The sequence below is a fragment of the Diabrotica undecimpunctata genome, chromosome 1 (assembly GCF_040954645.1).
Source record: "Diabrotica undecimpunctata isolate CICGRU chromosome 1, icDiaUnde3, whole genome shotgun sequence".
In the NCBI taxonomy this organism is placed as follows: Eukaryota; Metazoa; Arthropoda; class Insecta; order Coleoptera; family Chrysomelidae; genus Diabrotica; species Diabrotica undecimpunctata.
The window spans coordinates 154,954,250-154,969,566 of NC_092803.1; the positions used below are offsets into that span (position 1 = coordinate 154,954,250).

The window sequence follows — 15,317 nt, forward strand, 5'->3', positions numbered from 1 at the left end:
TATTTAGCAACTATTATATGGACATATTTAGCAACTATTATATGGACAATATAATATACTAAATGAATGAAGTGGCATATTATAGTGATTATGATACTGTAACAAAAATAATAAATATTCTTATGGAAGAATTTCAAAACATATTCTATAAATATGTTCTGTATATAGCAAAAACGATAAAAAATAAACTGGTGTGTAATTATAATAGTAATTATTATATAATTGCAATCGACTCATTATATAAACATAAAACTTTAAATTGTTTATATTATAAAGAATTATAGAAACCTGTGTAGTAATTAGGAATGAGATTCTTTCTCACAAAATCTGTGAGATCTTTTTTTGGTTTTCTTTTAAAGCAATAATTGGCTGCCCATATAGCTTTTCGATGATTCTTTCATTATTATCCAATATTTTTCTTCTTTTATTTCGCATGTTAATTAATTTAAATTCACGCTGGGAACAAGAAGTTTTATAATGAAATATATATGATGGTTCTTCTTTCACAAATTCTAACGCTTTAAAATCGTTCCAAATTAATTTTTGTTTTTCGGAATCTTTTCTAAAGTTGTACGCTCATTGGTCTTATAATTATTTTAAATTATTAAACAAATTGTGGTTTATTTTCTTGATGGTACAGACATTTTCGAATTTCCTAGCACTTTTAATTATTGTCACGTATTGATAGGCTGTGTATATAGAACCATCTTTTTTGTTTTTGCGAATTTCCTTTTCTATCAAACTGTGAACATTGTCTGCCTCGTTTTGGGTATGCCCTTTGATTAAATGTTTGTGAGTAAATGAATAAATATTCTGAAAGTAAAGCACTGCCAATGAGTACATACTAGCTCTTATTTTATTTTTGTTCTAATTTGCGCTGTTCTCAGAATAAAGAAATTAAGTTTAGAAATTTTCTTACTGGTACATGCCCGATCAACATTTCTGTTTCTATTCTCAGTTTGTTCCTGCCCATGTGAAACAGTACCTCTGTTTTTTTTTCTACATGGTCCACCAATGAACATTTTTTCATGTGTTTTTTTTTGTGATTCTCTCCCAATATCGCACTCATCGCAATATGTCTGTCTTTGATCCAGTTCTCTATATCTCTACGAACTGCAGCCTTTAGTAGTGATAAATACCACTATTAGTACGTCAATAACGTATCGAGGATACATCATTTATGTTTTTAAATAATATACATATAAAAACAGAGTTTGTTGTTTACTAAGAGTAAACTAAATATAAAATCAAATACTTACCATGTCGGGATAGTATCATAAAGTTTTTCTTGGTTTTTCCTCATGATTTACTATGGAATCACGAGTGGGAGAATTTTACTATGCTCATTGCATGTGGTTGTAGTTTTAAACATGGATCATATGCTATGACTTTTTCTGACAGAAATTCTCAAACTTAAGGTGATTTTATGTAGTCGAATAAACTAGCTTACAATAAAGTCGTCACAATAACGCAACTCAGCAGTATTGGAAATATTATTTTTAAGTCGTCTACTTTAAAATGTATATTATATGTCGAATTGTCAACATAAATGAGTCAGATAAAATTAAATTATAAGATTCTTGGACAAGATTAAAGTTTGTAGTAGTTGCAATTCACAACGAATACTTTACCATCGCGGCTAAAAAAAATTGTCTGCAACTACAATAAAATGGGTAGCGGTTGGATACTTTTCTGCGATTATGGAAGGGTATAGATCTGCTTCAGATCTTTAAAAAAGCAAATTTTCCTTTACTGTACTCAGAATTTCTTAATTGCGACTGGAATTTTCTAGATATGTCTGATGATGTAAATACAGTCCTAGAATTATTTTATGCTAAGATATATGAATTATTTGATATGTGTGTACCAATATACAGAAATTATAAACATCAATATCCTACATGGTACAATGCGGAAATAATTAGAATGATAAAGTTGAAATCAAAAAATATCACAAATTATAAGAAAACAGGTAATATACTTTATATGCATGAATTTAAAAGGTTGCGAAAAATAATTAAACAAATGATTAAAGCTCAATATAACGTTTATCTTGAAAAAATTCAGAATAGTATTTCTAACGAATCTAATAATTTCTGTGCATATGTTCATGCAAAGAATAAAACTTCTAGAATCACAGGTGAAATGTGTTACAACGGCGATACATTTAATAATCCTCGCGATATAATCCATGCTTTTAAGATGTTTTTTGAAAAAGTTTATTTACCTGTCGACAACAATGTATTAAATAATCAAGAATGTAGTGATATCTACTTACCCACTATTAATTTTAACGAATTTCAAGAAAACGAAATTTTAGTAGCCTTTAAAAGAATTAAAAATAAAATGACGTCCGGACCGGATAATATTCCAGCATTTTTAGTGAAAGATTGTTCTCGGGTATTTGTAAAGCCACTTCAAAAATTTTTTAACTTATCAATAAAAACGGGAACTTATCCCGAGTTATGGAAAAATGCGAAAATATGCCCTGTATTCAAAAACGGATCGAAATCTGATGTATCTAATTACAGACCGGTATCTTTGTTATCCAATTTTTCAAAGGTTTTCGAAGTAACTCTATATAACCGTATTTACCCTTCTGTTAGGGGATGGATATCACCTTATCAACATGGCTTTATAGATAAACGTTCTACTGTATCAAACTTGGCTGTAATAACTCAATATATTTCAGATGTTTTGGATGTACAAGGTCAAGTAGATGTGATATATACTGATTTTTCTAAAGCGTTTGATAAGGTTGATCACAAATACCTTCTCTTTAAATTATCAAATTTGGGATTTGCTGGAAACATTTTAAAGTTACTGGAAAGCTATTTAATAGGTAGGAACCAATTTGTATCCTATAATGGTTTCATCAGAATTAATCTGTACTACATCCGGTGTTCCACAGGGATCAAATTTAGGTCCATTTTTGTTCCTATTATATATCAATGATTTATTTTTAGATATCAATAACAGAAAATTGTGTTTTGCGGATGATCTTAAAATATACTGTGAAATTAAAACAATTGCTAACTGTATAGATTTACAGAACGATCTAAATTATATACATACTTGGTGTGTAAAAAACAAACTTTTTCTTAATGTCAATAAGTGTAAAGTAGTAAGTTACTCTAGAAGAGAAAATAAGGTTGATTTTAATTATGTAATTCAGGGGTCAGATCTTGAAAAATGTAATAGCATTAAAGATTTAGGAGTTATATTTGATTCAAAATTAACCTTTAACAACCATATTGAGCAAAAAGTATCCGATGCTATGAAAATGTACGGTTTTATCATCAGAAACTGTAGAAATTTTAGCGATATAAGACCGATTAAACTGCTGTATCTATCGCTGGTGCGAACAAAACTAGAATATTGTAGCTTAATTTGGTATCCCATTTATAAATGTTATATGCAACAGATTGAAAAGGTACAACGGAAACTTTTAAAATATTTAGCTTTTAAGGTTGATGGAGTATATCCTGTCCATGGTTATGATTACGATTTGTTATGTAACAGGTTTAATATTGTAAGTTTAGAGTTAAGAAGAATTATATTTTCGGTTTCATTTTTATATAAGTTGTTACACAACTGTATTGACTGCAGTGATATATTAGGTCAAATTAGATATAATGTGCCAAGAATTACTTCCAGGTCGACTATAGTGTTTACTTGTCCACGTGCGAGAACAAATATGTTACTGAAGTCACCCATTTATATTATGTGCAATAATTATAACAAAATTTGCAACCATTGTGATATTTTCTCATGCTCAATTAATCATCTGGTTGATACCGCACTGGTTTATGGAGTACATTAGATTGTTAATTTTTTTTTGTGTATTTTTTTTTATTTCTTATATACGTAGTGATTTGTTTAATTATATTGTTCTCACTCTTTATTTTGTTTTTCACCTACTTACTTTTTGCACTTATTTTTTTACTTGATATTTGTGTATCACCTACTAATGATTGTATACTAATTAAAAATGTATCTTAAATTTTTACCCTAGAAATGGGAAACTGTTGGGTAATAAAGCTATTATTTATTTATTTATTTATTTATTTATTTATTCAGGAATAGCACACCTGCCCACGCGAGCTCATAAATTTTCCCAGCCTTTTATTCCCGGGGAAACCATGTTGTTCAAACCCAAAGCATTCTCATCTCCACCCTTTTCTCCCCCCACTTCCAAATTAACTCGCCCGCATTAGCCAAGCGTAGGGTTTTAATGGCTTAAAACCCCAAAAGTCATTTTCCATGAGCAAACCATTTATAATAATGTTGGATAATCATATAATGTTTATTAGATTGCTTCCATCAGGAGTTCCATATAGTAGAACTCTAGGGGTAGTTTACCCCCTGCATGGGATTGATTGATTAACTCGAACTCACTGGATGCTCATAATTACTTTATTGGTTCTCTAAGTACAATAATAGAGAGAGTACCCGGTTGACAAATGACAATACTAGGTTCGACTGTTAACTCTTAATTCTTAATGATCTACTCCCGTTTTTTCCGGGTATTTAACTCACGTGCGTTTGTTTATGCATTCATGTTTTACTAATATAATTTGTACACAATATTAAATAGGCTTTTGATTACATTGCAAATTTCACTAGGTCAGCGTCTCGGTAAGCGTGTTCCAGTTACACCGATATATTTGTAACTGACTAAATATGAAGACTTGAATTAAATAATCATTTAAACAATTACTAAGTCAAACTGGTAATAAGAAATATTTGATGAGGTTAAAAACACTTTATGTTGCACTATTACAAAAATACTTTTCTAAAAATATGTATTTAACTAAGATTCATTTTGTTCTTATTTTTTTGCTATTTACAAAAAGAATTTCACGGAGTACGCAGACAATTTGCGAAATGATTGAAATTACACTGGCAGGTTGGCAAGAGAAGCGCCCGAGATTCGATGCAATTATACAATGCCAAAATGCCGGGATTAACTGTCCCACACGTAAACCGAGAGCGGAATCATCAAATGCTAATAATTTATAGGAGAGAAATACCGGCAAAATTATTATTATTAGTGTTTGTAACGAACTTTAACGTTCCAAACACTGGTTTATAATTCTAGAAATAAGCAATTTTTTCGATACATTTACGAAGAAAATTGCTATTATAAAACAATAAAGCTGAAAGATTTATTGCTCTTTTTCAAGCTTCGAAAACAAGTAAACTTTACTGACCCACTTCTTGGTAGACAATAATACCTGTTTTTTCCAATGAATTTGCAAAGCGGTTTAGATACTAGGAAGAAAATTTTGATGACCATTTATGGTAGTAAAAATGAAAACTGTTTACTAATTTTTGTATTAGACGAGTAGAGTTGGCAGTAACATAATTGTTGATGGCAGTCGAAGCGTAATTTTCATTATTAATTGTAACGGAAAGAACAAATGATTATGTATGATATGCTGACTTTAACAGTATTAAAAGACGAAGAAAAATAGTGAATACGTGTGGCGGAAATAGGAATGCTACTTGGATTGGTGGAGTGAGAGAAAAAGGTAAAATTAAGAATGGCTATATCTGAGAAAGATTAGGAATGCTACAGGTAATGACAAATAATAAAGAACACACATTCAGAGCGCTTGTCAACGACAAATTTACAAAATTGAAAAATGCGATTCTAGTTTTGTATGCTAAAATAATTAATAAATTATTCAAATAAAGTAAATAAAAGTAATAACAATTTTAGTGATATATTAAACTAATAACATCACACATTGCAACAGTTTTATAGAAATGCAGCCAAATTCTCAAAAATATCAATTAGAAATCTAATCATATTTTACGGTAGAACAAAATATGTAATTATCCGCAACAGGTTTATATCGATATCGCCTAGTTTCATATTAGGGTACAAAACAGCATGCTCAATATGTAATAAAGGAGTTCCTGGGAATTTTGCTGTGATGATACGGCAGTATTAACAGCAAATACGTGGAAAGCTGATCATAATTGCTGGCTTGACGAAAAATATTTTCTATATATACCGTTTGAAATGAGATTAGGTATAATATTAATAAAAGAGTAACGATAATTTTAATTTAAGTTGAAAATGACCAATTTTAAAAATAACCAAAGTTTATTTTAATTATAAGTTTTAAAATATAGTTTTTAGAACATTTTGCTCAAAGTAATTTTGTATATGAAATTACAAAATATTTTACTTAAAGGATCTTTGTAAGAGATAAGACTTTAATCTCAGTATAAAAATACAAGAGAAATTGGTGATTCTTAAAATAAATATGGGACATAAAGTCGTAACGATGTTCCAAGTTAACGTCAACCATGCCAACCCTCTAATCTTTATTCTTCTAAAATTGTTTCTCTTGCCTAAGACTCTTTTCTTATCTGGTACTTAAACTAAATAATGGAATTGGTTTAGCTGGGTACCTGATGTATCCTTATTAAACAGAATGCGAAGTCTTTAGTCGATATTAGTCACTAGAGAACGAAATATGTGCAACAAAAAATATGTGCCTACTTAATATGTGCAAAATATGAACATAATATACTTGCATTACTTTTAATAAAAAATGCATCTATTTTTCTAAATTTGATTAAATATCTGAATGCATATTACAAATGCTCAAAATTAAACAAAATAATTAAATATAATCATTTATGTTTAATACATATTTATTTTTCACGTTAAAACAAATGAAACGACACACAAAAACTGATATTTTTTTTTCTAATACATAATTTTTAGTTCTTACTTTTTTATTATTTCATTCTATATCAGGTTAAACAATACAAGACTTAGAGAATAGCGTTTATGCCATGTAAAAGACAACCAACCATAATTGAATGAAATATTTTCAAATTTTGTCCTACTTTTACCATATATTGAGCGGTATTTGATAAAAATTTTCACAAAAATAGTGTTTGCTGACAAACAATCATAATATTGGTTCCTTGTTCATCCTCTTTTAAGGCACCGATTACAAGATGCACCATATATCAACCGAGGCTATGAGAGCAAGAGTGGGCTAACCAACATTTTGTTGATAATTGAGTTATATATTGCAATCACTTCTAACGATCTAAAGTTATACAGCAAAACCGGTCTAACCAACATTTTCGTATATTATAACATAAATCTCTCCAGTAAGGTGATTTTGCATTATAGAAAATAACAAAAATTTAAAAACACGAATGGGCTAACCCACGAAGTTGTGGAATAGACCAAAATTGTTCAATGCATAAATACGTAAAAGAATGCAAGAGTGGGCTAACCATCCTCCATCAGTAATATTTAATACCCAATTTAATATTGGATTCCATGCACCAATTACGGATTCGCGCAAAAAATGTGATTTGTATAACAATAAAATAAAGTTCTCAACAGTGCAAGCAGAAAAACGTGAATTTGAAGTAACACTAGAGGTTCACCAACGAAAAGCAGACCGTGCTAGATGTGGTATGAAACAAGATGCAGAGTATGCAAAACAAATTCCTGAAGAAATTACAGTGATTGCAGTTGACTTGATGCGAATGTTGCCCACATCAGTTATCAGCACTGGAATGTCTCTACTAATAATGCTCATATGTATGTTTGGAACGAGACACAAGCATCACGAGGACCTCAAAAAATAGGATCCTGTTTACTGCATTATTTTAAAAATGTTGTTACAACAAAAAATGTAATACTATATTCCGATCAATGCGGAGGGCAGAACCATAACATTAAAATGGCTGCCCTTTGCGATTTTATTTTGTCACATCCTGATATTGTGGTGGAAAATATTGATCATAAGTTTTCAGTTAGCGGACATTCTTACCTTGCCTGTGACCAACATTTCGGAGTAATAAGTAAGCAAAAAAGATTTTTAAAGATATCTACGTACCTGGCAACTGGATAAAGGTAATAGACATGCACGAAAGAAAGCACATTTTACAGTAATAAAGATGACAGAAAACGATTTTTATTCTACTAAGAAGTTAGAGAGAAATATAACAAATCGCAAACTTGATACACAAAAATCAAAAGTCCAATGGTTACAGAATCAGTGGTTGCAATACAAGAAAACAAATCCATTTACAATTTACTACAAATACAGCAATAATGTAGATGTTCTCTTTTACTCACTAGATGACAAAAAGAGGACATCCAGGGAAATACTTCAGCTAGATTATCTTTATCCCTAAGGACGTCCAATAACCGAAGCAAAAAAAAAGATATTTTGGAATTACTTTCATTTATACCTCCAATACATCATGGATTTTACACAACGGCCAGAACAATAAGATCTACTATACGGCAGAAAGAAGAGTTCATTAACGATGAAAATTAAGTATTTTTGTTACTTTGTTTTTTAATAAAGCATATTTTCAACATTGATACTGTTTAATTGTATTGTACTCTAGGTCTAATCCATATTAATATTAAAATTTTTAAGGGCACGCTGATGCAAAAGCGGTCTAATCCACAAAAAAAGCTGAAATTTTAATATTTTTGTTAACTATACTGCATGATCTTCGAGTTTTTTGTTATTAGTTAATGATTTGTAAACAATGACCACCTTTTAGCATCATATTTTAATTTTATAAAATTTCAAAAAACGCATATATTCTTGGTTCATGTAAATCCATTATTCAATATTTGGGGTTAGCCCACTCTTGCTCTCATAGCCTCTGTATCTTTGCTTTCATCGACAAATATGTAAAAGTCGTTAACGCGTAAACAGACTTTAATTTTCTCATTTACTCCGTCATGCAATGTATTGATAGTGCCCTTTCTTAGTGTTGCCTCATTAGAAATATGCAAGTTAAAATATGTTTGCAAAAATTGACTAAAATGTTTATTTTGCAATTTTTTTAACATAATGTTTGCTTCTAGAAAGACTGAAGGCTTAAAGAACACTTTGGCGAATTTTTGTATTTTGATGCTACTTTCTATGTCGGTTTTTATAAAAGTAAAAGCGAATTTGTCCAATAAAAATACTCTGTTCTGAAAATTTTCGTTTGTGGACACGATGCTTTTGTTTGTCAGTTCCTTATTTAAGAAATAAAATGTGAAAATGAATGTTATTAACGATTTTAGAACATTCCTTGCAAAATACTTTGTCTCTTAGCTTTTACTTAAGAAAACACCTTATCCAAGCACTTTTTTATAAACACTAAAGACAATACAACGTTTGCTTTAGATAAATGTTTGCCTGAAACAAAATAATTGTATATTAAAAACAGGGATGTACCTGCAACCTGCTACGCTAGTAAAATATTATTTTGGTTAAAAAATCCATAATTATTCAGGTATAATTCAGGTAGTAATGAAAAAGTCCAGATAGATGTTAAGCGATAGATAATGATCTCGTTAGTATCCAAGCTATAAAATTTCAACTAAGAAAAGAAAAATTTAAACTTTTATATAATTTATTTTGAAAATATAAAAATTTAATCATGTTTAGCTTAAATGTATATAGTTCTTTAAAATTAGCAAAAATATGCAATAATAATATGTGTATCTATTTGTACTTTGCATATATTTTGCTCTTTATTTATCACCAAACATTATTTTATTCCAACATTCAGTTTGAATCCTCAGTTACGATGTTGGACGTAGAGTCTACGTTAATCGTTGTTGATATTAATCGAAACTGTTCTACATCACAATAAATTTATTATCCAAAAAATAGGTATTTAGATATGTCAAACCACTAATTCTCAATTTATTTACTTCTTCAGATGTCTGTTAGTTGTTAACCGGTTGTACTGAAGGCAGTTGGCTTATTGTACATCTTCTATTTCTTCATGAGATTCATTCTAGGATTCTGGAACTCTGTATCATGTAAAGGTCTATACTCATTTGATGGGTACCATATGTTTTTGGTTCTCTGTTAGAGAGTCTAGAGCCTAACTCTTAATGAAACAATTTTATTGTATGCAGGCGGACCTCGACTGCCGCATATCTAATAATGAAGCCTGTTAGAATTTTTAGCTGATTCCTGCTTGTTTTTCGCAGTACCTCGACACTACTAGCACGTCTGTCCAATATATATTTTTTCTGTTCAATATACATGTTGAGGAGGTATATTTTTTTCAGTTTTCAATTGCTTTCCGATCAAGTCTTTTTTTTGTAACAGACGATGTTTTTTGGTAGATTTACGGTTCTGAACCAAAATATTCTATAACTGATGATCTTCTAGCAAGTCTTTTTGTTCTTTTTATGTCGTTTATTTTCATATATTTTGGAACCTATACCAGTGTAATACTGTTATGTTCTGCCAGTCTGTCGAGTTCCCCTCTGTATTCTCATACTAGAAAAAAGTCCACCTGCTTGGCCATATGTGCATAATCTAATTCAAAAATAGTTAGAACTTATAACAACGATTAATAAAAAAAAGACCTTCTACTTAGGTGATCATAAGAAATGACATATATAACCTGCTAGGATTAATAATTTAAGGGAAGATAGATGGCCGAAGCGGAGTAGGCGGAGGGACCATGTCATGGCTTCGCAATATCAGAACTTGGACGGGCAAGAACGTTTATCAATTACTAAGAGTAGCGCAGAATAGAGACCATTTTGATGTAGTGATCGCAAACCTTTAGTAATGGAGTGCACTAGAAGAAGAAGAAGTAGTAGTTCAAAAGTCCTCATGGTGATTTCTTTTGTACACTGCAAGATTGCAAAAATATCTACATAAAATACAGAGGTAAATTCTCTTAGTGGAATTGAAATGTTTTAATTTACACCACTACCCAATACTACACTCTACTTATCTGAATTTTTAACCCATCTGTGTATAAGGTATTACTCTTAATTTTGGACCAATTTTAATTACCTTAGGAAAGCCTCATCATATACACTGAAAAACAGCAGTGAAACTCTTGTCTTAAACATCTAGAGGTGTAAAAACGCTTTATAGCTTTCTGCTCATAAATCCACAAATCTTTAGGCAGTGTTGGAATCCCAGAAGAGTTGTTTAAATGCAGCAATACCACGTAAAATTTATTTGTCAAATTAGATCAGAGAGATTTAAATTTAATAACCAACGCAAAATAACTCTTTTTAATATCGCCTACAAGGTATTATTAAATATATTGCATGATATTTTGAAGACATACACCAAAGCCTATTTAAAAAGTTAGTAGTTAGGTTTCAGGCTAGACCGTAATTATTAACCAAATTGTTAACCAGATTTTTGCTTAAATCCAAATTCTTGAAAATGCGCAATATATCAATATGTATTACCTCTGTGTCGATTTTAAAGCAGAAGCTGAAAACATCGCAAAGCCAAGCCTATGTAATTGTGTGAATGAATGAAAATAAGGAGATTCAAAGTACTAGCACAATATATCAACTCAGTTTAAAGCACTCAAGGTGATTGGTCAAAGCGACACGTTGACATGTCAATATTTCAACGTAATCTCAAAAAGCTCACTCGAGACAACCGAGAAACTATATCCAATAAATCAGTCCAGAACTCAGCATATGCTAACGATGAAGACGTAGACGCTGTAGTAAGAAAAAATTCAAAAACTACGGAAGTCAAACAAGCATAGTAATGGCATTGGAGAGTTTGTAATTACATAGCACCAGCTGAATGTTAATTCAGCTATCCCTAATAAAAACTTCGAAGTTATAAAAATGTTCATCCATGTGAGCACACGGATCAACCTTCTCAGAAAAAATGGAAAAAATATTTTACTTACAAGCAGGTGCTAATATGCACTATCAGAATATCTAGCCAATAAATATTACTAGTTTGATTAATCGCTAAATTTATTAAATGTTAATGGAGACGTCTTTTCGTATCTACTTCTCTATTATTTGCGTCAATGTAAATAAATGATCCACACACCAACGTCCTGCTCTGAACCTACATACATTATTGTTCATCTATACATCTATACCTATAATCATATTCAATTAATATTTTTGCTTACCTAAAATAATAAATGTACAGACATCACCGAATAAATGCATTGCTTTGAAAACATTCTTTTTTTAGATTGCCGAGAGTAGACATTAGTTAGATATATAATTATAATATTGGTCTCCTTAGAAAAGAGATGGAGTCTAACGATTAAATGGCTTCAATATTTTCATCTTTTTATCTTCATTTTTTTTTAAACAATTTCAGTCTTCATGATTAAGTGCCCAAAATTTGCAAAAAAGCTTTAAAATCCATCAAAGTCAAATAATAATTCAGACTACTCTTGCATCTCATAGAGTAATAATTGATGTTAATTATTGCCTCTCATTACTGAGATTTTAGTAATTCATATGTAATAGTCGACTTAAAATAATAAATAAGATAATATTAAAGAAAACTATTTCGGAATACACGTTAAAATATTAAAAAAATTTTCTACCGCACTAGTTGAAACATAAATAATCATGATACCTATTGTTACAACTGGAATATTTACTACAATTAATTTTTTATTTTTTTAGAAAATGGACCTAAACTCTTTACAAGACCTTCAACAACATTTGAACACCAGCAAGGTTTACTTTGAATGCGGTTCACAAAACTCAACACCTGGTAAGTAATTATAATTACATAATAGTATAGTATATCTCTGTGGTAGGTTGAATATTCCAAGGTGTCATCGCTATTCCCAAGCACGGGAAAAGGAAGAACTTTATACAATTGACCAGCTACTTATTTTCGTAAAGAAAAATGGCACTGCATAACCCATGAGCTACAGTCGAATAGGCCAGTTTAATCGTCCAAAAATTAGGCACAAAAATATGGAGTATGCATTCAATTATTTAGTTCTACACAGAATGGGTAAACAGTGCAAATTAGTCATAACTATAAAATGTCGTAAACATGAATACCTGTGCCATATAATGCATAATAATCAACGATACGACATACATTGGACCATACTTGAAGGTGGGGTTCATGGGAAAAGAGGTCCAAGGAGGAGAAGAATATTCTGGTGGCTTAACCTACGAAAACTATTTAACTTGAATACTTGAACGTAGTTGGTATGCACGATAAGAACATGTGCTACTGTCAATCTTTATTTATTGTCTTTGTTATGGTCTCTTATATTTTTAATTAGAAATTCGAGGTAGTTAAACCTATTAATTACTTCCAAATAAGTAACATTTCTGATAGTGGTCGCATTATAATTTATTTAAATTATTTGTATCTTATTTTTGTTCAGCATAATACCACATTCCCGGCTCACCTGCTCATCGTTGTTGGCTTGTTTATTATTTGGAGATTTCTCTTCTAACCAGGCTAATATTAAGATATCGTTTGCATATCCGTGGTTCGAGATTCGTTGCTATCTATTGTTATTTCGCCTCTCCATCCTTGTAAGAATTCTCTTATAATACTGTCAATATTTATTAAATAAATATGATCTGTTCATATGTATTAAATAGTGATACCATACAGGCTTGTCTTATACCAGATTTTGAGCTAAATTGATGAAGATAACGTTTTTGATCTGTTAGGAAAAAACTTTATATAGAGCTTATTCTTCTCTATGTATCTTGTTCGAGATCTGCTCGATCTGCCTGACATTGGCAATCATTCTGAGAAATTATTATCGAACCGAACCTGTTTATGGATCCTGCAAAATTTTAAAGAGTTGATCGACAGTGCGTATATCTGTCTACTGGCAAATGTTCTTCAGTCATGATACTTTACGAATTCCTTTTTATCTTATCTTGCCCTTTATTATTTGTTTTAAGATAAGATAGTAACTTTGCCTGCAGTTTTGTTGGATGGATCGAGTAGTTAGACAGAACTGTTGCCGGTCCTAAGCCCAGATAAAGAAGGAGAGGGCCTACAGCTAGTTAGAACCCTACTGATAGACTTTATAACCATACAGCTCATAAAAACAGGATAATGCCTCTGGACAGGAATGATTTTATTACGACCACTAAGGCCAGAAAGAGAACAATGAATTTATGAAAAACGACAAATATATTTCTCATCGGTACTTTTAACGTAAAGTCTTTAAACACAAGATAGCAGAAAATTACAAAAAAACTAGTAGAAAAACATTTTTTCTTAGACGTATGCGCACTACAAGAAACGAAAATTAAAGTAAAGGGTCATATTATGCTGGATGACTATATGACAATTTACGGTGGTGTTGCGAAAGATACAAAAGCAAAAGAAGGTGACGGCTCGCTGTTAGTACACAGAAAAATTTTACACCAAGTACAAGAATGTAAATATATTTTTAAAAGAGTAGTAAGTGTAAAAGTTAAATTGGATGTTAAACCTTTGAATGTGATAGTAATCTATGCACCAGAGTAAAACAGAGACACAATTACAAGGGAAAACTTTTACGAACACCTTCAGACTGTAATGTAATGTAAACGAGACGCAAAATGATTATTATATTCATTATGGGTGATTTTAACGCTAGTGTTGGCAATGATTTCAGGAATAAAACAGCGACATAATGAAAATATCAGAAATGAAAACGGAGATCACCTGGTGGACCTCTGCAGTATAAACAAAATACGTATTAATAATAGATTTTTCTCTCAAAAAGAACAATACAAATATGCTTTTAAAACACTAGAGGACAAAGATCTAAAATAGACTATATTCTGTCGAATAAAGAGTAAAACTCCTCTTAAATCTGGATGTAGGCACTTTGATCTAGCACTAACATCAGCAGAAATAGGAAGCGATTATGAATTGATGTTGTGCAAAATACTAATAAAAACACATATATCTGATAACAAAAAACCAGAATACACCACAAAGCTAAAAGACGAAAGCTTAACAGGATGACTCCAGAAGATATTATTCCAAAAAAGAATAACCAAAAAAAGCAGAAATAGAAATATCACAGCAAGTGATGGAGTTGAAGAAAGCTGGACAAAAATTAAGTCTAATATATAATGAAGTTCATGGTAAAAAAAATATGAATTTATAGAAATCGTTCCCAAGGCAAAGATCCATGAGTTTGTACAGGAGTGAAGGAAAAATGTAAAGAAAAGAAAAAAGCTTACCTAAAATACATGTCAACCAAAACATAAGAGGCATCCCATAATTACAAGATAATTAGAAACGAAACACATGCACGTATAAGAAAAATAAAAAATGATCACTGGGAAAGCTTTTCTAAAGAAATTGAATATGAATTTTATGGTCTGCAAAAGGAAATATGGCGCTTTAACTTATTAATTATTTAGCTTATTTAATAGAACTAAAAAACATAGAAAAGGATACATGGGTTGACTACCTGAAAAAGATCAATACAAAGGAGGAGCCAACGATGTTAGAACTAGAAACACCAGAAATTGCTACAAATAAAGAACTTAATATAAATCTACAGTAAGTTCGCAA

General features: G+C 30.7%; 1 protein-coding gene across 2 annotated transcripts in view; it reads left to right on the forward strand.

Annotated features, from left to right (window-relative positions):
• Nucleotides 1-15,317, forward strand: part of LOC140432405 (calcitonin receptor-like) — a 465,986-nt gene that overhangs the window by 194,654 nt on the left and 256,015 nt on the right. For both annotated transcript variants that reach the window (XM_072520283.1, XM_072520282.1), the window contains exon 2: nucleotides 12,440-12,530. In XM_072520283.1, coding sequence (XP_072376384.1) covers nucleotides 12,443-12,530 — 88 coding nt within the window. In that variant the 5' untranslated portion in view covers nucleotides 12,440-12,442. The remainder of the gene's footprint in view (nucleotides 1-12,439; nucleotides 12,531-15,317) is intronic.